The sequence below is a fragment of the Polypterus senegalus genome, chromosome 9 (assembly GCF_016835505.1).
Source record: "Polypterus senegalus isolate Bchr_013 chromosome 9, ASM1683550v1, whole genome shotgun sequence".
Taxonomy (NCBI): domain Eukaryota; kingdom Metazoa; phylum Chordata; class Cladistia; order Polypteriformes; family Polypteridae; genus Polypterus; species Polypterus senegalus.
This window is the reverse complement of record NC_053162.1, coordinates 89520124-89546541: the sequence shown is the minus strand read 5'-3', so window position 1 is coordinate 89546541 and position 26418 is coordinate 89520124. Positions and strand designations below refer to the sequence as shown.

At 36.6% G+C, this 26418-nt stretch overlaps 1 protein-coding gene across 1 annotated transcript in view; it reads left to right on the top strand.

The window, feature by feature from the left end:
• Positions 1–26418, top strand: part of LOC120535535 (Fanconi anemia group A protein) — a 129838-nt gene that overhangs the window by 77507 nt on the left and 25913 nt on the right. Inside the window, exons 27-38 of the mRNA XM_039763455.1 lie at positions 8743–8927; positions 9262–9358; positions 10227–10391; positions 10485–10558; positions 11356–11484; positions 12322–12400; positions 16536–16708; positions 16789–16894; positions 21956–22015; positions 22130–22234; positions 23530–23642; positions 25243–25384. Coding sequence (XP_039619389.1) covers positions 8743–8927; positions 9262–9358; positions 10227–10391; positions 10485–10558; positions 11356–11484; positions 12322–12400; positions 16536–16708; positions 16789–16894; positions 21956–22015; positions 22130–22234; positions 23530–23642; positions 25243–25384 — 1428 coding nt within the window. The remainder of the gene's footprint in view (positions 1–8742; positions 8928–9261; positions 9359–10226; positions 10392–10484; positions 10559–11355; positions 11485–12321; positions 12401–16535; positions 16709–16788; positions 16895–21955; positions 22016–22129; positions 22235–23529; positions 23643–25242; positions 25385–26418) is intronic.

The following is a 26418-nucleotide window of genomic DNA, read 5'->3' as shown; positions in this document are numbered from 1 at the left end:
CTAGTCAGGATATGCTAAACTGAAGTAGTGAGTCTTCAGCCGGGATTTAAAGGCTGAGACTGAAGGGGCATCTCTTATGGAAGCAGGAAGACCATTCCACAGTTTAGGGGCCCTGTAACTAAAAGCTCGACCTCCCACTGTTATTTTATTAATCCTTGGAATCCTAAGCAGTCCGGCATCTTGAGATCTTAATGTGCGCTCAGGTTTGTAAGTCATGATAAGTTCAGACAAGTAAGCGGACCTTGGCCATTTAATGCTTTATATGTTAAAAGGAGGATTTTGAAATCTGCCCTGAACTTAACTGGGAGCCAGTGTAAAGATTTAAGAACTGGGGTTATGTGTTCATATTTTCTTGTTCTTGTAATAATTCTTGCAGCGGCATTTTGGATTAACTGGAGGCTGTATAGAGAACAGTTTGAACAGCCAGTGAACACTGCATTGCAGTAGTCAATCCTACTAGAGATAAATGCATGAATTAATTTCTCACAATCCTGTTTATTTAGAAAGCGCCTTAATTTCCTAACATTTTTAAGATCAAACATTTATTTATATAGCACATATTCATACAAAAAAATGTAGCTCAAAGTGCTTTACAAAATGAATAGAGAAATAGAAGACACAATAAAAGATAAACATAAGTCAACATTAATTAACATAGAATAAGAGTAAGGTCCGATGGCCAGGGTGGACAGAAAAACAAAAAACTCCAAAGGCTGGAGAAAAAAATAAAATCTGTAGGGTTCCAGACCAAGAGACCGCCCAGTCCCCTCTGGGCAATCTACCTAACATAAATCAAACAGTCCTCTTTGTATTTAGCGTTTTCATCGAAGGACCTGATGATGATGGTCACGTAGACTTCTGGCTTTCAGTCCATCAATGTTGGTGCATCATGATGCTTTGAGTAGGTGGTGGTGGCGCAGGCCGCCACCACAAAGAAACCGGAAAAAGAAACAGAAGATAAAAGTAGGGGTCAGTACGGATTTTAGAGCCACCATGAATAGTTATTATGAAGAATTGAACATACAGAGTATCAGTATTAAGTTAAAGTGAAGTTATAAAAAGGCCATTTTAAAGTAATGTGTTTTCAGCAGTGTTTTAAAGTGCTCTACTGTATTTGCCTGGCGAATTCCTATTGGCAGGCTATTCCAGATTTTGGGTGCATAACAGCAGAAGGCCGCCTCACCACTTCTTTTAAGTTTAGCTTTTGGAATTATAAGGAGACACTCATTTGAAGATCTAAGGTTACGATTTGGAATATAACGTGTCAGGCATTCCGATATATAAGATGGGCGAGATTATTTAAGGCTTTATAAACCATAAGCAGTATTTTAAAGTCAATCCTGAATGACACAGGCAACCAGTGTAGTGACATCAAAACTGGAGAAATGTGTTGGATTTTCTTTTCCCAGTTAGGATTCTAGCAGCTGCATTCTGCACTCGTTGCAAATGATTTATGTCTTTTGGGTAGTCCTGAGAGGAGTGCGTTACAGTAATCTAGTCTACTGAAAACAAAAGCGTGAATTAATTTCTCAGCATCTTTCAATGATATAAGAGGTCTAACTTTAGCTATGTTTCTTAAGTGAAAAATGCTGTCCTAGTGGTCTGATGAATATGCGATTTAAAATTCAGATTACAGTCAACGGTTACCCATAAATTTTTTACTTCCGTCTTAACTTTTAATCCTAGTGCATTAAGTTTATTTCTGATAACCTCGCTGAATCCATTATTGCCAATTACTAAAATTTCAGTTTTCTCTTTATTTAGTTTGAGAAAATTACTATTCATCCATTCAGAAATACCAGTAAGACATTGTGTTAGTGTATCGAAGAGTCGAGTCATCAGGTGCTATAGATAAGTACAGCTGTGTGTCATCAGCATAGCTGTGGTAGCTCACGTTGTAACCTGAGATAATCTGACCTAACGGAAGCATGTAGATTGAGAATAACAGCGGACCCAGGATAGAGCCTTGTGGAACACCATATCGGATATCATGTGTCTTTGAGATTTGATTACCACAACTCACAAAGAATTTTCTCCCTGCCAGGTAGGATTCAAACCAATTTAAGACACTGCCAGAGAGGCCCACCCATTGACTAAGGCGATTTCTAAGAATATTATGATCAATGGTGTCAAATGCAGCACTCAGATCTAAGAGGATGAGAACAGATAAATGACCTCTGTCTGCATTTACCCGCAAGTCATTTACTACTTTAACGAGTGCAGTTTCTGTACTGTGATTTGTTCTGAAGCCTGACTGAAAAGTATCAAGAATAGCATGTTTATTGAGGTGGTCATTTAACTGCATAATGACTGCCTTCTCTAGAATTTTACTTAAGAAGGGTAGGTTAGAAATGGGTCTAAAATTTTCAAAGGCAAAGGGGTCAAGGTTATGTTTCTTAAGAAGGGGTTTAACTACAAGAAGGGGTTTAACTACAAGATGGAAAAAACATGTTTTGGACGACTTTGTAATATGCGCTTTAAATGACATGCTAGAGTCAAAGATCACTCCTAGATTGCGGGCTGATTCAGTAAAATTAATTGGGATTCCAATTTTTCAATTCTTTAATATGTAAAGCACTTTGAGCTACTGTTTGTATGAAAATGTGCTATATAAATAAATGTTGTTGTTGTTGTTGGGATTCCAACTGAGTTAAATGACTACAAAATATTGCTGTGATCAGCGTCATTCCCTCCAACAATTAACATCTCAGTTTTATCTGTATTTAAAGACAAGTAGTTCTCATTCATCCATTCCTTTAATTCACTAACACAACTTATTAAAGACAACATCGGAGAAACTTCATTTGATTTAAATGAAAGGTATAACTGGGTGTCATCTGCATACAGTGAAAATTAACATTATGTTTCCTAATGAGAGATCCCAGTGGAAGCATGTAAAGTGAAAACAGTAAAGGTCCCAGTACTGAGCCCTGCGGGACACCATATTGAACTTCTGTGTATAATGATGGAGTACTGTCTGCACATTTCTGTACATACTGGAATCGATTTGATAAATAAGAACTGAACCAAGCGAGCACGGGGCCTGTAAGCCCAACATCGTTTTCTAGCCTGTGCAGTAAAATAGAATGGTCAATGGTGTCAAATGCTGCACTTAAGTCCAACAACATAATTACAGTGGAATTTCCTTCATCAGAGGATATCAGAATGTCATTTACAACCCGTGTTAGTGCCGTTTCTGTACTATGACCAGTGCGAAAGCCAGACTGGAATTTCTCAAATAAATTGTAATGCGTAAGGTGTGACTGAAGCTGACTGGCGACTACTTTCTCTAGTATTTTAGAGAGAAATGGTAAATTTGAAATAGGCCTATAGTTATTTAGTATGTGTGGGTCTAGGTCTGACTTTTTAAGTAAAGGTTTAATGACTGACACTTTTAGTGCATCAGGTATGTGCCATGCAGTAATGAACTATTGATAATGGTTAGAATAGGCTGCAAGAACATCCATTGCACTTTTACTAGTTTTGTTGGCACTGGATCTAGGGAACAAGTAGTGGGCTTCATTTTAGTAATTAAAGTTAAGACTTCCTGGTGAGTTACAGGATTAAAATTATTAAAGTGCTGAATGCAATGTGGACAGGGTCTGCTAAGCTAGTATTTGGTTTGTACTGTGATGCTGAGATCTGGGATCTTATATTTTTAATTTTCTCATTGAAGAAGTTCATAAAGTCTGTACTGCTAATATCTGTTGGTATTTTGCACTGTTGATCTGAATTCCATTTGTTAATTTAGCCACTGCTCTAAAAAGTACCCTAGGATTTTTATTATTGCTATCTATTAATGTAGAATAGTATTCTGAGCGAGCTTTAAAGAGGGCTTTTTATATTTATTACACTCTCTGTCCATGCAATTTGAAAGACATGTAGCTTTGTTGTTCTCCATCTGCTCCAGTTTTCGACACTCTAATTTAAGAGCTCGAGTATTTTCATTAAACCAGGGAGAGTTTCTATGTGCTTTGATCACTTTTGTTTTAGGGGAGCCACTGTGTCCAGAGCATCTCTCAAGGTCACATTATAATGTGATATTAGCTGATCTAAATTGTTTTCCACGTTTACATTTGATGTTAACTGATCTAAATGGTTTTCCACAATTACACTCGACTTACTCAAGGTATCTATAAATTTTGAAGCAGAATTACAATCTAGATGTCGCACTGTCTTTGTTTTAATCTGAGTGCGCTGGCATGGGCAGAACTAAATCAAACGTAATTAAGAAGTGATCGGAAATAACTACATTTAATGGAGTAATATTTAAATTTTGAATTTCAACTTTGTAAGTTATAATTAAATCTAATGTATGGTTATGATTATGAGTTGGACCTTTGACAATCTGACAAAATCCTACTGAATTTAACAAATAAGTAAAACATTTGCTAAAAGTGTCAGTTTCCACATCAATGTGTACATTAAAATCCCCAACAGAACAACGTGATCATAATTTATAGCCAAATCAGACAGAAGGTTGCTAAATTCAGTCATGAACAATGAATATGGCCCTGGTGGTCTGTAGACTAGCACTATAATTGTGTTGGAATCTGTTTTAATATTTAAAATGAATGCCTCAAAGGATGTAAAGTTGCCTAAATTTTTAGGAGTGATTTGCATTTTGTTACAATGAATTATTCCAAGGCCTCCTCCTCGACCAGAATCTCTAGACTTATGAAGGAACAGTATCCATCTGGTGACGCCTCAGCTAGGGGAACAGTGTCACATTTACTAAGCCAGGTTTCAGTAAGAAGACACAGATCAGATTTTGTACTTAATATTATATCATTTACCAAAACAGCTTTAGTGCCAAGAGAGCGAATGTTCAATAAACAGCATTTAAAACTGCATGGTTCTTTCTGAACTGCTGATATATTTTTGTTTTAATTTGAATTAAATTTCTATTACAGATGCCCCTGGTGGAGTGTCTGGTTTTATCCCTTGGTCTAATTATACACCTTATTTTTGGTTATCAATTAATTTATGGTTTGTATCAAGACTAAATTTACTGGATGCCCCACAACAGGGATTATGGGTAACAGCTTCAGGAAAATAACAGGTGGGATAAAGAACAGCCTGTGATTTAAGATCACATGACTGCGGCCTGGATGGTGCTCTAATCAGTCAACCAGGCAGTTTTGCTGCCATATTTTGGGATAATACATAAGATCCCTCCAGTTAGGATGAAGACCATCTCTTCTGAAAAATCCAGGCCTTTCCCAAAAATCATCCCAATTGTTCACAAATGCTATGCTTTTATTTGCACACCAGGTTTCTAGCCAGCAGTGAAAGGAATGCAATCTGCTATAAATCACATCCCTCTATATAATCTTGGTAAGGGACCAGATACAATTAAATTCCGACATTTTGTTTTAGCTTTGGTGCATAGAGATGAAGTTCGCTTTAATACCTCAGATTGCTGTAAATAAATATCATTAGTGCCGACATGCAGCAATAAGGTAGATACTTCATCGTCGGCAACACGGTCCAATGCGGCCTTTATGCCAGAAATCTTGGCCCCTGCAAGGCACTTAACATTAACTGCTGGTTTAACATAGTTTGGAATTCTAACATTATGGAATCGCCAATTATGAGCACTTTATTATTCTCAGTTTCCACAGGCCGCTGCGGAGAGCTGAGAACCTGTTCTGGGTCCGAATTGGTGACCTGGGTGCTGGAGGACTAAATTTTGGATTCTTAGACCCCCGTCTTACTGTTACCCACTCGCCCTGTGGCTGAATTGGTGCTGCTGATTTCGGCCTCGCACTGACTACAGTGGGACCTGGAGAGACTGAAGCCGAATCAGATGTAGCCGAATTGTCTAAACAAACCGAGTCGATCCAATTTTCGGTTTGCCTAATCGCTATCAGATTCCTAACGCGGTCCTCCAATTCGCGTATTTTCCCGACCAACTCTAAATTAACTAAACATTTTTGGCAGGTGAAGCTATCTGCGCTGTCGGCCGTAAAACCTGAGCTGTACATACTGCAGGACACACAACATATAAACGTGCCCTCGATGGGCAGAGAGCAGATAGAACTTACATTAAATGTTGAAGTCATCTTTGCCGTTTTTATAGGTGCTTCGGCGCTTTCCGTGTTCAGCTGAATCACCGTCGCTTTAAGTTTCCACCACCCGCTGAGCGATCGACTTTAATTTCTCACTGCCGGTTATTTCTACTGGTCAGCTGCCGGCTTTACCTCAGGTGAACTTGCTCGGTGCTTTCGAAGGGCTACGTGCCTGTGGGAGACGCCGCCGCTCTCTGCTTCCGCTCGCTGATCCGCTGCCGCTCTCTGCTGATTTATGCGGGGGCTATTCCAGTTCAGCGCAAAGATGATTCTTCATGTCACCAGTTTGCACACTTCTCGATGGTCCGGGATTTTTTGGATGATTTTCTATGTAATAAACTTAAGTTATAGCATAATGAAAATTGCATAATTAGATCTGGACCACCCTAAAGGTTAATAGGGCCACCAACCTGAAGGAGTTTGAAATAAAATGTGACCCCTGGTCTGTGCTGAGTATTCAAGCGGACCAACTACTATATCTAATCCAGTCTGCTCAAAGGAGAAGTCAACTAATGGCCGGGAAATAAGAGGTGCACAGTCTTGCAGGGGTATTTGAGTTAGTTGGCACTCTGGACAAGGCCTACAAAACCAGTCGAGGTGAGCACCTAATAGATGTGCGTGTGTGTCAAATTGCAGATCTCGCAGTGGTAAGGCCTCGGGAACAGTAACTGGTTTTGGTCTTTGCAATGGTCCTCCATTTTCCGGTATGACAGATCATTTTTGAGCGTGAATTGAGATCTGGATGCTATGGAATCACTGGTTGGTTGGCCATCCACCACAAAGTTGACATTCCAAGCAAACTTGAGTGAGGCATGGCTCCATTGTGCCCCCTTGAATGATGCAGGCATGGAACAAAATCGTAGTAGCAGATTCATCAAGGGGTCAGGCATAGCCTCCCCTGTGGCAGCGGGTCCAGGAGGTAGAGCCATGAATGACATTGGCCATGACTCCACTGCAGTCACCTCCAGTTCGGCTGTGTCATACTGGGTGACCACATCTTTACCTGCTTGCTTACATTGAGGGGCATCACTACTGGACGTGGAATATTTGTCTGTGATCAGGTTCCTCCGTGCTGCCCGGCACGGTTGGTCACCGTTGACTTTATTCTGTGGCCAGTCTCATCCTAAGATGAACACAAATGGTGGAGCCAGTATACCTACCACCCTCATTCTCCACAGCTGCCCCTGTGCCATTAGCCAACATAACGCACTAGGATATAGCTGAGACTCACTGTGTATGCAAGTGAGACTGGACGGTTTTCAATTGTATTGTTGTGACAGGACATAATGCCCACTCACTGTCGGATCTGTAAAAGGAAACACAAGGGTTAGCTGCAACTGCTTCACAGCATCTGTCTCACTTGTTACATCCACACTCCATCAGATTGTTTGCTTGGGGACAGTTTGTCACGGTGTGTCCCAGCTCAACCCAGCAAAGGCACTGGATTGCTGCAGGTGAGCAGACCTGTCTCTCTGGGTGCATCTCTGCTTCTCTGGGTATGGCTTCTGGGCACTGGGCATAGGTTGGTCTGGTTCTTCGTCACTGCTCCAGCCTCTCAGATTGACTAGTGGACCGATGTCACTCGATTATAGCCACAAGCTCCTCAAGTGTGTACTAGGTAATCTGTGGTAACCATTTCTGTGATACACTTGGGTGCCAGTTCCCACAGAAGCAACTAGTGGACCATTTTTCCCCACAGATCGAAGGCTTGTGACCTCATTGATTGCTCAGTGTCGAAATGCCATTCTTGACACATTTGTGCTTGGCACACTAGTGTTAGACCATAGTGGACAAGTAGTAACGTATTCTGCTGCTGCCTGCTCCTCCAAATTGTAAAATTCCCTTTGGGCTTCTCCTATCAAAAAGGGAGCGAGCATGTGTGCCCCCTTCATGCCGCAACCAATGCTACCGGGTAGCCATACACTCAAATACAAATTTCCACATCATCCCAAGGTTGCATCGGGACAAGCAGCTGTGGTGGGTCCTGGCCCCAGCTGGGTAGGAGGAAGTCTGCTGCCTTGCTGCAGGCTTCCGCATCCAGTAGCACAGCGTGTTGCACTTGGTTGGCCTGGTTGGTAAGCTGGTGAACCAGGTTGGGGAGATTTAGTGGCTCTGCCGACTATACCAGATGTGGTCGAGGGAAGAAGAGTTGGTGAATCAGAAAGCAGTTTGAGGTGTCAGAACAGCACTCCCCATTGTAGTACTAGTTCTTTTATAAACAAAAATAATGCACAGTGGTGTGAAAACCACAGAATCACTGCCACCTAGTCACATGGCCCAATCGTCGGGCTTCTGCCAGCAATGTAACACCTCCATTTGGTTGTCATTCATTTTAAAAGCCTCTGGACCAGAAGGGACGGGGTTAATTACCCTCATGGAGCATTTTCTCCAGACTGTGGAGGAAGAACACCCTCTTGGCCCAAGATGGTATTAAATACCTGGGAAGAGCTTGGGTGAAGGCCCTCAGACATACATGCATGAGAAAACATATAGTTTTTTTCCTTAAAAATAAGATTTTTGCACTATAGTCCTGCACACTAGCCATTTATTATTTTACAGTAAAGTAAAAATCTAAAACTATTTTTAAATTTTAACTTAAAATTTATTTGAACTTCATTTTGGAGTGTTTGCTCATTTCTGACATCTCTCATATTTTTGTTTCTTCCTCCAGGGGTCCTCTCTAACAGGTGTACATATCTTAGGATTGTCTGCTTTTGTGATTCACTTTCATGAATCTAAAATCAAGGTCACACTTGTCAATTCAGGTGTAGACTGTGATAACCTCATTGACTTTGCTGAATGTTTAAATAAATTAATGCTATGCAACAGTGAAGAATCAATGACATTCTGTTCAAGGTAAGTTCAAGCAAGAAACCGCCTTACCTACTGTATAAACAATGATTTAAAAAATATATATATATATTATTTAGGTTCCAGCCAGGCATTGTACGTGCACCAAATGCATGTCTACAATATTAAATAATTAAATACTCTGAATACAAGATAAACCAGTGCATATATTATATACATTTTCATGAGTCACCTTAAAAAAACAAAAAAAAGCAAAAAGAAACCTAAATTGTTCTCTTTCCACATAATTATGTTGACTCTAATAGTATGTCTTGCTTTTCATGATACAAAAGTGGAATTATTTTAATGTACTAGCATATCTGTTTTCCACCCACTTCAGGTTTTGCACTGCAGCTTTAACTTACGGATTTTGTGTGTGGAACTTTGCTTCTGTAGAAGAAATAAAGGCCTGCATTCCTAAGGGTTTTTGCAAAAAGGTATGTAAATAAATATATTTGTAATTATATTGGTAATATGAAGATTTACCCTACTTTATCTTCCTCAGACTGTAATGGGGCAAGGTTGTGCTCCTTGCATTGCAAGCAATCTTCACTTACATTTGGAAGATGGGCGTAATTCCAACTGACTTGAAGGCGGGACTTGTCATCCCTGTCGGGAAAGGGAAGGGTGATCGCCTGAATTGCGACAACTATAGGTAGATAACACAGCTCTCTATGCCCAGTAAGGTCCATGCTAAGGCCTTCCTCTATATGATCCTTGATCACATGCTCACTTACCAGAAACAGGAGCAGTCTGGTTTTACGCTTAAGAAGTCTACCATTGACCACATCCTGGCACTGAGGGTTCTCATCAAGCACAAACACGATTATCGGAGAATCCCTGGGTACTGCTGGTTTGACTTTGTGTCCATAACTTTGTGCTCCTGAATGAGATACATTATCTGCATTGTAAGGGAGCGTCAGTTACAACACTACAGCCATGTAGTGCGATTTCCCCTTGGGTGATCCGGCTTACAGGATCCTCATTGTTTAGGAACCGAACGGTTGGTCTAGGCCAAGGAGGCAACCACATAACACCTGGCTGCGGCAGATAGATGGTAATTTCTGGAGGAGTGGGACTGGAGTGTGTGCCTGCCTTGGGGGTTGCCAACCAAGAATGCTGAGCTGTTTCATTGTGTGGTGTGTGCGGGAACGTGTCATACCAGTGCATGCTCCCTGACCTTTTTGATACTCTGATACTTTACATAATTCATCATTTGAGCTTAAAAATATATCTTATGAACTTTTTCTTATGTATGTAATGATTTTGAAATTACTGAAGAGATACAAGTGAATATATTTTCAGATTCAATACATAATCCCAAGACTTTACGCAGAAGTTCGATTTGGAAGTTTTGAGGATGAAATAACAAGGAACATTGTACCTCCTTCTTGTGGTTGGAAGAAGTCTGCTCTTGCCCTGTATAATTATCACAAACTTAAAGAGCTTGTAATGCTACCAGAGTTTAAGGTATGTATTTCATATTCAAAAAATAAAAAAAATAATTTTGTCTTAGCATTTTCATAGGTTAAATTTATGTTTTGTTTTTTTTTTTAATTTCAGTTGACATTTAAAGACTGGATCATGGCTGAATTGGATGTTCAGCCAGGAAAAGATTTTCTTTTGGATATGGAAAGGTAATTATAAGTAAACTAGTTGTGTAAGCCCATGCTGTAAAAAGCATGGGGTCCTAGAAACTATTGAAATCGTCAGGAAAAAAAAAGTGAAATGTAGAGATGTCGGGTAATTGAAAGGAACTACTGTGGGCATCTGTGTATTAGCGGCTAAGCGATTTTGTGTTTCTTCAGAGTTTTTGTTTTGCCGACGTACTTGACTTGGCTTGTGTATTAGTTACGGGAGGAAAAATGAAAGGGATACATTTTGCTGATGTGCTCGGCTCGCTTCTGTATTAGCGGCTAAGTGAGTGAGTGACTTTCTTTGGAGGTTTCGTTTTGCCGACATGCCGGCCTCGCTTATGTATCCTCGGAGGTGGTGCCCTTACCCCGACTCCACCTCTAATTTCTGGGCTGGACAGACACACACACACCATGCGTAGACGTTTATATACAAGATTTGTAATGTGTAAATATGATGAAGTACAAATTTTGATCCCGATGTAACAATTTTACACTCTGTCCGAAAATAGTAAAAATAATATTTCATTCCCCCAAAAAAAATTCCTAAAACTGTTATTTTTGGGTAAAGTAGTTCAAATAACATAAGAATTGTTGATTGTTAGTTTGTTTTTCATTGTATGATGGGTTGACGGTTCTTTTTACAAAAGGCATGTCTTTCATTTTTTCATTAAAGCTACCCTGTCAAGTAATGCTTTTGCATTTTCAGCATTTCCAAGCATTGTTTAAATATATAATATATTTAGTTAAGTAAGTGTTTCATCATCATTATGTTCATATCATGTTTTTTTCTGTGTTAGGCAGGAATATCAGCGCTGGATTTGTTATCAGCAGTATTTATCATCTTCTTTTATTTTTGGAGGCTTTGCAGGAGATTTGGAAAGTGAATGCTCTGCCATCATTAACACATTGGTGGATCACAGTCAAAGGTCAGTAACACACAATACTGGACAGTACAAATGTGTTATTTTCAAGTTCAGTCATAACTAAGCATAATATTAAATAATACAGGTGCAGGTGTATAATCAGACAATTTGTTATTAAAGCTGCTACACTGCCTTTCAGAGCTACATTTAATTTTGAATCTTTAACATTTGTTAACAAGAAAATGAATAAAGTTGATTAAATCTCTAACACAATGGCATGGCATGGTTTCTCTATACTCGATTGTGAAACTGTTGCAATACCATGTAAATGTGAGTATACAAATATAGTAGCAGTAATGTTAAAGCCCTTCGATCAAGTAATGTTAGAAAATCTTTGATCTAAATAGCAATTATTTTAGCACACTAGGCTAAATTATGTATTTTTCAACTCAAGATTATGGGTTTAAGTAATATTTTGGCATAAGAAACAGCCCCCTAATATGTTGTTTTTAGGATTGTGTAATATGAAATAAGCACTTGGTTGTGTATGTTTATGCAAGAGGATCTACATGACACCTACAAAGTTTCTTTTGACTTAAAATCTCAGTGCTGGATTTTTGGTGTGCAAAATTTTTAAATGAAGTGTTATTATGATGATGTTAAGTATAGTTTTTTTTATGTTAGGCTTTTGGTTTTGTTTAAATTAGTTAATATAATTTTATTAACCTTATTTTTATGTCTGTATCAAGAATATGACAAACATTATAAGTAAAAATATTCACTAGAAGATTACAGTACATCCCTTTGACCTCTCACATACCTGTTATCGACCTATACCTGTCGATGGAGCTTGACTGTTTACGTGGATTGATGGTTACTTGTTGTACTCTTTAATCTCAGATCAAAGGTGCCTTACTGTAATATGAGCAATGGATTAGAGCATGGTACATGTTATTCAGATATACTTTGCAGACTACAGGTATGTTCTTCAGAATTTTTTTTACCTAATTAAAAGGTTAATTGCTTCCATACAGTTGCCGGGAATATCTGGAATGAATAAAACACTGCTTTCAGCAAACATGAATGAAACTAAAACAGTGTGCCGAGAAACATTTTCATTTAATTAGTATTACATGCTATTATTCAAAAATATATTCATTAATATATATAATTAATACAATATGGTAAAGTGAGTTAGGGGTTTGTGGCGATTCAGAGTTTTTAAAATAAAAACAGTGCGGTTTTTATTGGGTGATGGGTGTAGGTATGTGCCATTTTGAAGCTGTGCAGCTGCACGGTATTCAGTGGGGAAACGGCTGATTGCTTGTTTAACATCAAGACACGATCAGTTCAGCTATTCCTAATTGACACTCTGCAGGTCCTAAGCAAATCACCTGCATCCACAAAGTATAAAGGGCCTGAGTTGGACAGAGAGGGCAAGAAAAGAGAAAGAATCGATTAAAAAGAAAGAATGATGGGAAAGAAAATCAAGAGAGTTGAGTTGAACACTTAAGAGTGAGATTGGAAGTGTGAACTGGTGCATTGAACAGGAGACATAGTGGTCAGAAGGACAGTGCTTTAGAGTCAGGTCATTCCTGCTGAGCATCAAGTGACCAGGAGCGGCCAATTGGCCTATGGATGATGATGGTGGGATATTGGAGCCAGGCCATGGGGTGTACCAGGGGGCAACCGAGTAAGGTAGCTGGTACACAAACTGTTTAAGGGTTGACTACACTTGCTGGTGTTTCAGCAGTGACAGACAGAGAGAGATGCACTTGGCTCTCAGAAGGGTAGAAGAAACTACGGTTTTATTCATTTTTTTTTTTTTTTTTTTTTTGAAATTTTAGTAATTTTATTGCAATCATTCCATACAAATCAATCAATTTTTACAAAAAGTAGGGTTGAGAACAAGTCAACCCCCACCCCTGAGAGAGAGAGAGCATGGCCAACGGAGTAAAACCTGAGGCTTGTAAACATACCTAAATTGATGAGTTTGATAAGCCAATAGAGATGAATGGAGAAGAAAAAGAAATGCATAAATAATTGCTTCTTCTGTGCTTTAAGAGCTTATTCTAAAATATTACTGATTAGTTCCGGCCATGTTTTAAAAAAAATCTGTACAGATCCTCTAACTGAGTATTTAATTTTTTCAAGTTTCAAATAGTATAAAAAGTCCCACTGACTTAAAAGAGGTGAGTTAGGATTCTTCCAGTTTCTTAATTTTAACCTTTGTTTTTATGGATTATTTATTGATTGATTTTAAACACCTTCTGAGCACTTGTTTTTATTAGAATATTTATTAGATTATTTATTTGATTGAAGAATGCACTGCAATTATGTATTTGAACACTGCTATAATAAACTGCATTTGGCACATTCAATGCACCAGCCTTGCTTGTTTTTATGTCCTTCCTGGGTGGGAACAATTAGATGGCTCAGTGAGTGTCACATTTCTGTCAAATCAGAGGTGCTCTTGTTAACCTGTTCCTACAGAGAGCAAGCTTCTGTTTATGATGAACTATCCACAGTCAAAAAGTCTCCTAAAAACCTTATTAGACATATAAATGTGTGTCGTGTGCAGAAAGCACATTACATTACATTATTTTAAAAATAAACATAACTTGATTTACAAATAACCTGATGCAAGGGAAAAACTTTTCTTTAGCATCACATTATACAATAGCATGTGATGGCATCAGTGGACGAATGGTAAACATGAACAATATGTTGTTGCAGGTGTTACGTGTGCTCTCTGCTGTTCTGCATTATGGCAATAGTGTGGGAGTCAATATAAGTGTGAAAGTATTGGAATTGAAAATATGAACTGCAAAATATACAATTGAAATAAACTGTGTGATACACTCCATCAAAAGGACTGCTGATAAGAAAGCTGATGATGAGGAGGCACAGGACATGCAGATTTCAGTACTCAAAACACCAGAATCAATAAATCTGCCTAATAACACCATTAGATGCACAGATAAGGCTGCACAACATTCACCTCCTGACTGCACGTTTAAGCAAATAACTAAGTAAATTTAACATTACTGTCTATTTGGAAATGCCAACATGCCATGATAAAACAGCCGCAGCATTTTTAACGTCATATATCCATATTCCACAATGCTTTACCTAAACTGTATTTGTTATGGCTTATAGTGATGCAGTAGTTAAAATGACAGAAAAACATCATAGCAGACAGAGGCACTTTCAAGAAGTGTGTAGCCTAGTAGCCATGGTTGTGTGTGTGTGTCTGTCTGTCTCCACTGTTGCAGCGCTCATTACAACGTGCAAATTAATTTTTAACCTTCAGTTACCTTGTGCTACTGAGCTACTAAATGGATAACCGCTATTTAAGCTTTTTATTTTCTCTAACCATCAAGTCTTTTGTTCAATTTCTTATGCTCTCTCCTTGTGTTCAAAATGGAGAAACTAGCTTTTGCAGAGCAGGATTTTACCTCTATTCACTACACACTTTTGGCGTTGACCTCAGATGTGTATTTTTGTTTGAGAATCACATCTGCCCCCACGAAACTACTGCAAACCATGCAAGTGCTTATATATGTGTATTCAGGAAAACTAACAAGTACAAAATGATTAATTTTTAGATGTAAACAGTATATTAGTTAGTGGGATACAATTGCAACACAAATTATTCCATAACAGAATGTTAAAGAATCCTTTCTTATTACAGTTTGATTACTAGGGGTTGTTAATATTGAAAATGAATATTTTAAGAAATTTCTCATTTTATTTTGGACAAGGAGGTTTTTCACATTGTGTGTGTGTGTTTTTTTTTTTCTACTTCATCAAAGGAAAACTGCATTTGTGAAATTCTGGTGTTAAGTAGCTCCTCAATTTATTTTCTAATCAGTTTTTTCAGTGATTTATATGTCATATCTTTGAGCAAGTAAACCTCCCAGCAAGGAAAACTCAGTGGGCCATGCTTCACTTATGCTATGTATAGTGCAGAAGCCAGTGGCATGCAGATGCAGCTATTTGATAAAAACGAAAATTAATTTAAGAGTCATTTTAGTGCTGCTGCTGTGTCTTAAATGTAGAAACTGAATTGTTTTCTTTTGCTGCATACATTAAGATCACATTGCTTCTATTAAGAGTTAGGCCCAGGAATGTAGGCTGTCTTAATCAAGAATGTTGATACTTTTATCTAATCCTTATTCTTGCTTTAAAAATTGGCAAATAAATGTCTTTTGTGAATATTAATAATATCATTCTTTTCTTTGAGTAGAGTACTTTGCACACTTTTTACCTGCATCTTACTTCAAAATCTGTCTCTTTGAATATATTATAGAAGTGTTTGTCTATGTATTAATATAGATACTGTATATATCCTGTTAACTACAGAATACAATACTAAATACTGCTCTTAAGATTTAAAGCTCTCCACAACCTCACTGATCTTCTACAGACTGACACTCCTTTCACTCACTCAGATCCTCATCTGCAGCTGTACTTTCTGTACCACACATCAAACTCTGTGCTATGGGAGCTCCAGCGTCTCTCGGTGTGCTTCTCAACTCGGGAATCCTATTCCCTCTCATATACATCAGCTCGATTCAATAACACATTTTAAAACTGCCCTCAAAACTTATCTTTTCAAACTGGCATACCAATTATTAATTTAGCACTGTTACTGACAGTTATCTTTGTTTGTTTGCTAATTATTGCTTTTTGATTTATCATTCCCTTGTTTTTATTTTACTAATGTTGTTTAATTTTATTGTAAGGCCTTGAGTGCTAAGAAAGGCGCCTATTAAATAAAATGTATTAAATTAATTATTATATACTGCTTATTGTTTTGCTGTTCAAATTTCAAATTAATTTATTCTAGTCTGGGATGTTTGTGCAGAAATTCATATTTTAGTAATGCAATATTTAAACCATATAAAATCAAAGTGTTGTAAAGTAGTACATAAATAAAGTAAATACACATCGATTATTTTTCTGTTTTGGATTAATGATACAAGGAATTTACGATGAATTGCCTAGTCTTTTATGACAATGAATTTACTATAAGAAATACTACCTTCATTTGCAAGAGTTCACAATTTAGGTTGCTTGAATTTTATAATCTTTAACCTTTATATTTTTAGGAGTTGACACTGGATTTAGAATTAATGAGGACAAGAAAAATGTTTACTGATGATATGCATGAAAATAGACACTTCTTATTTAATGTGATCAAAGAGAGGTTAACAAAGTTACAAGAGAGCCAAAACATAAGTAGCCAACTAATCAGACAGCAAGAAATTGAAGTGATCACAAGGTAAAAACAAGTCTATTAAATTGCTTAAATATAGCAGTGTACATTTACTTCTAATTTATGTTCCTTTTTACCTCCCCCAGGATTATACTAACGCTCCCTCCTACAATGCTTTTAAAACACTACAAAGATAGAAGTAAAGTCTATTTGAGCTGTGAGGAGTTTTGGAATTTTGTGAATACGGAGCAAGTAGGTTTGTTTATTAAATATTCATTATTTTTAAGAAAATTAACACAAATATAAAGTTTCGATAACTACAACTGCAGGATGGGTAATGTTTATGCTTGGCATATAATTTTGTGTTTTTATTTATTTATTTATTTATTTAAAATGATTACAGAGTAGTTCCATATACTGGAACATATAAACATTGTGTAACCAGTTATCACCATCCCTCGACAATTGGTAATGTAATGACAATAGTCTGAATTTTGGTGTAAAAAATGAATATATTTATAACCTTTGGAAGAGCATTTAAATTTGAGTTAGTATGTAAAATAAGGATTTCTTTGTGCAAAATGCTAGGTTGTTGTACCGTGTTAGCCATTATGAATGTAGTGAGAAGTCAAGCAAAGTGACAACTTTTATTGGCTATTGGACAAAGGTCTATTAATTTTTTTACATTTAAGATGTCTCACTTAAAGGCTCTCCAATGCTGTTATTTGTTGTAGTGCCTATATAAACACAGGGAATTCCATTTTCTGTATTACAAACTGCCTGTAGAAGGGCCCTGAGTTGCCTCGAAAGTTTGCATATTGTAATCTGTTTAGTTGGCCAATAAAAGGTGTCATTTTTCTTGACTTCTCACTGCAAAATACTACAAATTGTACTCTTCTGTATGCATTTTTTTTTAAATTAAGTCCGACCAAAACGTTCATGGGATGTCCATATCTTGCTAAAATGACATTTTTTCTGTACCATTGTGTACACTGGGTTATTTTTTGATTCATTTGTAGTTCATAATATTAAACATAAATATAGGCTTGAAGGCTACTACAGTACTTTCAGAATTTTGGTGTTCAAAGAAAACTCGGTCATAGAGCATACACTGTTCCTTAAATAAATGGCTGTTATCTTATTGGTGGTGTGCTCTGAAAAACAGAGTAATGACACATATAAGACATGAGTATTGTAAATAAGTTTGACTCCTGCTAACAGCTCCTGCTAACATGTTGACAGAATACAGCGGTTTTAATCGGTTTTGCTTTTTTAAACATAATATTATCTGTGAATTACTTATATCTATAATAAGTAAAAATAGTATTTTAAAGAATGTAGTGCAGGAAAGATCAAAATTTGAATAAAGAAAAAGTGGAATAAAAAAAGATGAAATTGATCAAACAGGCCTTTGTTACTGATAGACCTTTTCCACAATTTACCAAAGTAATGTTTTGCATGCCTTGTCATGTCAAGATTAAATATTAGAGGTTTTTCACTCTATACCATCTTAAGGCCATGACAGCATTATCCAAGACAATAGTCATTAACACCCTAGTTTACATTTAGCTGCAACATTCATGCTCACTCTTTGGTAGAACTGCAGGCTATTTTGAAATTCTTTGCAGATGCCTACAAGGGCCATCAGCATCAGGAATACCAGGATCCTCTACTAAGATTAACCTGAGAAGGAAACTGAGACCCCACAAATCATTACTTCTGGAGAAATAATTTAGAACATTAATACAATCTAGATGAGAACAGGCCATTCAGGCCACCAAAGCTCTCCAAGCTGAGCTATTTTGGAAGAATTAAGTACGTAGGACTGCCAAGCAAATACTTGAAGTTAACTAAGTTATATAACTTGGCAGTCAACTACCCCAAGATGTAACTGTCAAGAGGGAACTTGAGTACTGTATTTGATTTCCCAAAACCTCATTCAGAAAACTGTGCCACTGGGACTTAGAGAGTTGTGACTAAATATTTCACCTGAAAACTCAAACAATTCAGTCTGTGCTGCATGGAGAAGATTCTAATCATCTACGGGAAGTATTGATGCACCAGTTTCAGCTTCCTCGCTGAGGTAAAGATGACTAGAATCAAATCATGATTCTTTAGAATTAGTTCAGCTTACTAGCCTCTGCTTTTGAATCCCAAACTACATACATAACCCCAGCCAAACTTTTCATAATGAAATATAATTCTTTGTGGGGAAATGCCCGCAACAAATATTAGCGTCTCAGATAAGACTGTTTTATGTTCCCTTCTATAGGATATTTCACAGAGCATAAGAAATTGACCGAATGAGTCTTGTTCTTAGACTTATATATCCAAGTGTTGCATCAGAATATGAGTACAAATTGAACAAATAGGCAGAAGTTATTTCACGCTGAGTCACAGAAGAATGTAAAGTTTGTCCTGCTGGGTTTTCCTTATTTTTATAACAAAAGAGTTACTTATTTTGTTTTATTCTGAATCTTCTTATATAATATGCTATCGTGGCTGTCCATTTGTCTGTCAAGGATTTTAAATCACCTGTAGCTCGCAAACTGTTTGACCTATTGATCTGAAATTTAGTACACTTATACTACGTGACGTCTGCTATCCACTTTTGGGGTGAGGATTGACCTCCAAGGTCTGCAGTCAACCCAGAAAGGTCAAGGTCAAAAATCAAATAACCTCTAGCCTGAAATTTGGTACACATATACTACATTGAAACTCTGCACTACAGCTTTATATTAAAAGCGAAGAATTTTGGACTTATTATTATTCTTTTTTATGTTTATTTCATTTTATTGTAGAATCAACTCTCGGCATGTGTACAGGCGCCGTTCTCATCCCTACCACCTTCGCTGCCACTTCCCCTACCTCTTTATATCTTAAATCATTCTTGAGGCAGATTGAAGACTTAAGTGCCAGCTTAACTGAAAAAGTAAAGAAAACTTACTAAGTAATTGCAACACAAACAATGACTTCAACAGTTTTAACGCAAATAGATACGTATAAAAGAGAAGAATTGGGTCGCTAGGGTGGAGAAAAGAAGAGCTGCTCAGGAAGCAGCAAGCGCATCAACCTTTTAGCAAATAAATGCTAAACGTACAGGGAAAGAGTATGAAAACTATGAAGAGTGCACTCGCATTTACGACAAGCTGACGCAGAGTGAAAGAGAATTGCTCGAGCAACTGAACGTCAACTGTCAATGGAGTATGCTCAAGTCAAGTGTATTCACTGCACATTATCATGCAGTGCACCGTTACTGGTTTAAATATAATTATTATTCAGACTTTTAAAGTTTGTAAACATGTTAAAGCATTTTTAGGATTTAAGAATATTTCTGAAACTAAGTGTAAGAGGTGACGTGTGCTGTCCATAATAAGTGGGGAATGTAAGATATTTTCCAGTAGTGACTATAACATTCGCCACCAGCCGTGAAATTGTTTGTTTTCTGATTTAAATAACCACAAAAAAACAAGGTAAAATAGAAAAGTTTGCTTTTTTCATTTTGCCTTCAATTAAAGTCTGTGACACATTTACACAGAGTCAGATTTGACTGCAGTTGTAGATCTTATCACCTGAGGGTGTCAAATTTCATGGTTAGAATTCAAAGGGGATGATAAATTACAGGACTCTTTGACAATTTCAAATTTCCAAAGTACCCTGAACTCGCTGCACACTCAGTGTTCAGTATCAAAGCACTAGTTCTAAAAAAAAGTGTTTCAAGGTATAGGAATTACAGCAGCATTCTCTGCCCTTTACTGATACAATGAACCCGACACATCAGACAAATGAGCCTGTCTTCCATTGATGCAGTCCAAAGCACCCTTAATTCTTATCCCTTGTGTTTGCATTGTATGCATTATATTTCCAGGTGACCTTTTATCTGCTCAAACAGACACACGGGTAAGTCGCAGACTGCTTGGATAGAGTCACTAGGGATTTCATACTACATGACTGCTGGTCACAGGGGCACATTGCGACTGCTGCCAACACTCGAAGATTGTGTAAATAAAGTGGGTGACTGGAAAAAATTGTATAATGTGTTAGGACCTTAAGAAGACAAAAAGTTTGTTGTAAATGGTGTTGGATATTTATGCTGTGAATCTGATAATGATTCGCCAATAAAAAAAGATGAAAAGTCCTGAAAAATTGTAACATAGTTAAATAATAACATGAACATTTCTTTTGAAAGAATTTGGTATAGACCATTGGTTTAATACACAGGGACAATCTTCTGCAGTTAAAATGTAATTATGTTGACATACAGTAGCTAGGAAAAAATAGAATTCACTTTTAGGAATTAATAAAGAAATTTTAATGTTTAGAATAAAGTAATTAAATCACAGTCCTCAAAAACAGGTAATATAGAAATATCAATTTCTTTCAATTAAATTATGCAGCTGCAAAAGATGTTACCAATCTCTTATGAAATAGAACAGTTATTTATGGAGTAACTTTTCTGAAGTTAATACGGATTTCTTTCTACATCTACATTTTTAGGGGATATTTGTGACAGTGAAGATAATTTAGTATGCTAAAAATCATAAATGGGTTCAGAAAAAAATATTTTTGGTAAACCAAGCACACTTGATTTTATGTTGTTGCTATTTAAATATAAAAATAACAAAACACTTTATACAGTAAGTTCTAAATCTGAAAATAGATTACTGTATATGCTCTTGTTTTCCACCTATTTAGTTGAAGGCTGCAGAAATATCCATCCATTCATCCATTATCCAACCTGCTATATCCTAACTACAGGGTCACAGGCGTCTGCTGGAGCCAATCCCAGCCAACACAGGGTGCAAACAGGAAACAAACCCCAGGCAGGGCGCCAGCCCACCGCAGTGCAGAAATATGGATTATGTAATTTTAGTGTAGCTACCTGTAAAAGTGCAATTTATAAAATTACATTTTTAGTGATATTTCATTTAAAATGAGTTACATCCTATGCCGATAACGATATATCTGTCATTGGAAAAAACATAAATATATTATAAACTGGCTTATCTATTGGTGTACATTATTACTTTTGAGAGGGATTATACATTTCATTTTTCTAGTTTGCCTAAATGAAAGGTTAGGAGGTTTTGTAAAAGAACGCTATTGTCATTATAGGTAAGTCATGTAGAGAAGTGGGTTTATAGTGTTGTATCTTGAAAGAGATGGGAGATGACTTCAGACATTAACGAGTACAATAAGGATGTCAATTTGTTCATGTAATCCACAGCTGTAGTCAGTTATGAGGTTTCTCAAATAACAAAACATCATCAATAGTAACATTACCATCATGATGAGATTATTTTCTTTTTCCAGAAAAATTCCTGTTTCAGAGGATGTGTTCTTCAGTATTCACTGACAGCACATTTCTTCAGGGTAGGAAATCTTTTTCAAGCATTTAAAGTGTGTTAATAATGATTCATTAACAGGATTTTAAATAATTTAAAAGGCATACTTAAAAGTAATTCAGCTTTTGTTTTACTTCCAAAGGGACTGGTGAATTCAAGTATATTTTGTGAAAACCCTCACCATGTTGTATCTGAACTTCTAACAGACTGCATAATGGCTTGCCCTTTGCTAATCTCTTCTGCTGCGGTAAGAATTATTTGGAAATGGATATAAAGTGTGCAGTATGTAGTTTTTGGATGAAATGGTACTGAAGCAATGTGTCTTTGGTTTTTTTTATTACTTTATTTAAATGCACACTAAGTACACTTTTTATGGGTGTTCTTGCACATTGTTGCTAATTTCTTACTATACCATGCTTAAACTCCAGCACCATTCAAATAAAACCTGACACAATCAACTTGTAACATATTACTTGCTTATTTTTAATTAACAATTTAAATGAGACTTTAAAAAATGTAGGCCTTTCATTTAGAGAAATTGCAAAATCAAAAATCAGTGTGTCAGCGAGTGCAGTGTCCAAAGGCAGTTAGAAACTGGAAGAAACTCTGATAGGAAGAGATCTGGCAGACCCAAAGTCACAACTCAATCAGAAGACAAGTTTCTGAGGGTCACCAGCTTGCGTGATAGGCGCCTCACAGCACAATAACTTCAAGTACAGCTTAACAGTGGTCGAAAGTGGCAAGTCTCAGTTTCTAGTGTGAAGAGGAGGCTTTGAGCCGCAGGTTTGACAGGGCGAGTGGCAGTGAGAAAGCCATTCCTTAAAGGACAAAATAGAGCCTTGAAAACTGGAAGAAAGTCTTATGGACTGATGAATCAAAATCTTCGGTTCATCAGGCAGGGTGTTTGTACGCCAACGAGTTGTTGAAAGGATGGTCCCTCAATGTGTGACACCAACTGTCAAACATAAGAGGAGAAGTGTGATGGTCTCTGCTTTTTGCCGGAGGCAGAGTTGGTAACTTGCACAAGAGTGACTGCCATTGTGAATCAACATGGTTACTACAGTTTGGCTGCTATTGTATATCAGCAAAAGGTGGCTACTTTAATAAAAACTTTGCATAAAATTCTGTATACTTAGTAATTCCTTGATTATTTTTTATTTGCCATTGTTTATTTATTCTGTGCCTTGATTTCATTAAACATTAAGACATTAAACTGTGTGCATATCCATAAAGACTTAAAAAGCTGAGATGTTCTAAAACTTTTGTGTATACGCACACAGTATTATATATATATATATATATAGTGTATGTGTGTATATTTTTATACTGTTCGGTTGATCACCAATTCAAAATTGGCTACGTCATATTTCTCTTTGTGAACAAATGTGCCTTATAATGCAGTGCTGGGTCATTATGTCATTTCACCTTATTTAATTGACTAGCGCAATTTTTGGAAACTCTGATTAATGAAAGACTGATCTGAATGAAGGCAGAGCATTGATTAATAATTTATGCTATTAATCTTGTTTTCTTATTTTGTAGTTTTGGTGGCTTAAATTAGAACCTGTACTTCAGTCCCAGTGGAACAGGGTTGGAAGAGGGCACCAAGCTGTAGCACTGGGGATGATGACAGAATGCCAAGCTTGGGCTAAAAGGTTGTATTTAAAAATATCTGTTCTTTAAATTGTTTGCTTACTAAGTCACCTGTGAAAAGTAAAATTAAAATCAATTTAAAGAGAACTGTATATACATGCACAGATGTGATTCCTAAGTGTTTGGATACTCCAGTCTTGGCAATGTGGAATACATTGCACTTATACTGTGTATGGTTTCTCTTGTAACTGAACAAAATTGCTAACATTAATTAAATACAGCAAACTGAAATTCTTACTTTTTTCTTTTTTGAATTTATGAATAGCAGCTGTGTAATGTTGAACTGTGAAAAATATTTTTTTCACTAGAGAAATTTATTTTATTAACCAAGAATAGTGTAAGAAATAACAACATGCCCTGTGAATGCTTATGAAATTTTCAGTGCAAAATAAACACTAAACAACATCTTATTTTAAGTTATTGTTGTTTGTCTGTTACTGTTAGTCATGGTGGCTTACAAGACATTGATATGTTAGTTATTATCTACTATGTATAATAAAAAGAAAAACAATTAGAGAATGTGCAGGTTAACTGACTTGCTTAAAGCCACATAGCAAGACGGGCTGTAATAATACCAGCAATTTAATGATTTAAATTCCAAAGTTTAAGCCATCACAGAGCCCTCCACTCTAATGTGCATCTGTATTGTGTTGTCAAAATTATATTTAGACAAAGCAGTTTTGTCTACTTTCATATCTTAATTTACACAATGACTTAGTTATTAAGTACAGTGGCTTTTAGCACCTTTATAAAAGTCCAGCGCATTATAAATAGTTAGAATCTACAGTTACGTTTGCTAGAAATACTTAAGGCACGACTGTTCAAGTACTCAAATTTAAGTCATTTTGCCGTGGGCATCATGGTATGTTCTATGTCTTTTCTTTACAGAATGGATATTCTATTGTACTGAGGTCCGGTAATAAAAACAAAATATGTTGGAATTGGCACAATATGGCATTTTTCCAGGAAAACTAATTTTAATGTTTTGTCTATGGCTGTATAGCACCCATGAAACAGTACTTAGAAACTGCACCCTTTATCAAGATTAAGAAAAAGATGAAAATAAATAGGCCTCAAAAGTAATAGCCACCAAAATTTAAATGCCGGAATTTCCTTGTTAAGATAAATGATTGGCAAAACAAAAACTAAACAAAATAAAATCATGCAGTTAGACTGTGTACTCAATATTATTCAATAAATAAATGAGAAGTCAAGCAAAATGGCACCTTTTATTGGCTAACTAAAAAGATTACAGTATGCAAGCTTTCGAGGCAACTCTGGCCCCTTCAGGCAAGATGAAGGGAGTCCTTTGCATATTGTAATCTTTTTAGTTAGCAAATAAAAGGTGTCATTTTAAATTAAAAAGAGAAACTCACACTGCTAATAGGTTTGATTTTGCCCTAAGTTTAGGAAATAAAAGAAGGTAGATTCTGATTCTTATAATCCAAGCTAAATCCTGAAATATGCATTAGTTGTTTAGTATGTACTATATATTAAGTGGAGCAGTTATGTTAAAAATATTTAAAAAATGCTTAAACAATCAATTGTGCAAAAAAAAAACAAAAAACAATTGCATTCTAAGTTTATAAATTATTATTGCAGGTCACTTTGTGGTGAAGTAAACCGCCCTCCATCAGACTCGCCTTTTGTTTTGGCTTCATTTCTCTATTTCTCCTTTTTAAAACGGACTGATAACTGCAGCATGACAGCTGTGCTGGGGACCATGTGTGATGATAATGAGCAGGTAAGTACAGTATATACTGTATATCACTTGCTATTTTATTATGTTTTTTCAGTATATTATACAACAGAGTGATCCAAGCAATTTTGTACTCCTCAAGCAAGCATAATTTTCAGCTTCTGCTTGTGCTTTTTATTTTGTCCTGGAGTCTGACTGATGTTGCATATTTAATGAATTAAAATAATCCATATCTTCTGCTCTGATGGTGTTTAAACTGAATTGGATCAACTAATATCCATTTTCTTATTTATAGAGAGTTAATTGCCTGGTTTATATACAGTATAGTATGTTTTGTTTTTCTTGATAATGTAATCTCAACTAATTTTTAAATGGTTTTCCTGTTGAGGCTATGGAGGGTAAGTTGCACAAAACTTTGCAACCATAACCATTTTTTCCAGAAGGTTCTGGGGATTATCTAGGCATTCCCTCAAGCATGTTCTTGCTGTGCTTCTAGGTTTTTCCCCAGTGGACAATGCCTTTGTTTCCCTCCAAAGAAGCAGCAATGACTCTGTATTTCCTCCTAGATTATCATGCTTCTTCCCTTATCACAGAGACTGTGCCATTACACTATTAAATAATATGCCAGATTTTAGTAGATTACACTTAACACAATGAATGTCGACATTTCAATTCCATATTCCGCTCTGGCCACAAAAAGCACAAATAAAAAGTGCCATGTTTGGTTGCTTTTGGCCTTATAATGGAAGAATCGTTTATGATGAGATGCAGTATGTACATATTTCATGCTATTCAAAATGCATTTTTGAATATTTGATTATGAACATCAGTATTATCATTCAGGTTATATTTAATTTTGATTTTGTTTCCTTTGCATTTTGTGCATGATCATTAATATTACTGCTGAAGTTTCTTGTCTCTCGATTATAAAAAAGAAAATCTTGGGAAGGAGACTAGGGAGATGAGACATGATCTTCTCGGAAGACAATTTGATGTCCCGTGAGACAAGGCAGTGAGACAACAATTTGAAAATAGTTCACGGACATCTAACCCAGCAGTTGTTGGAACATTTTTGGCAG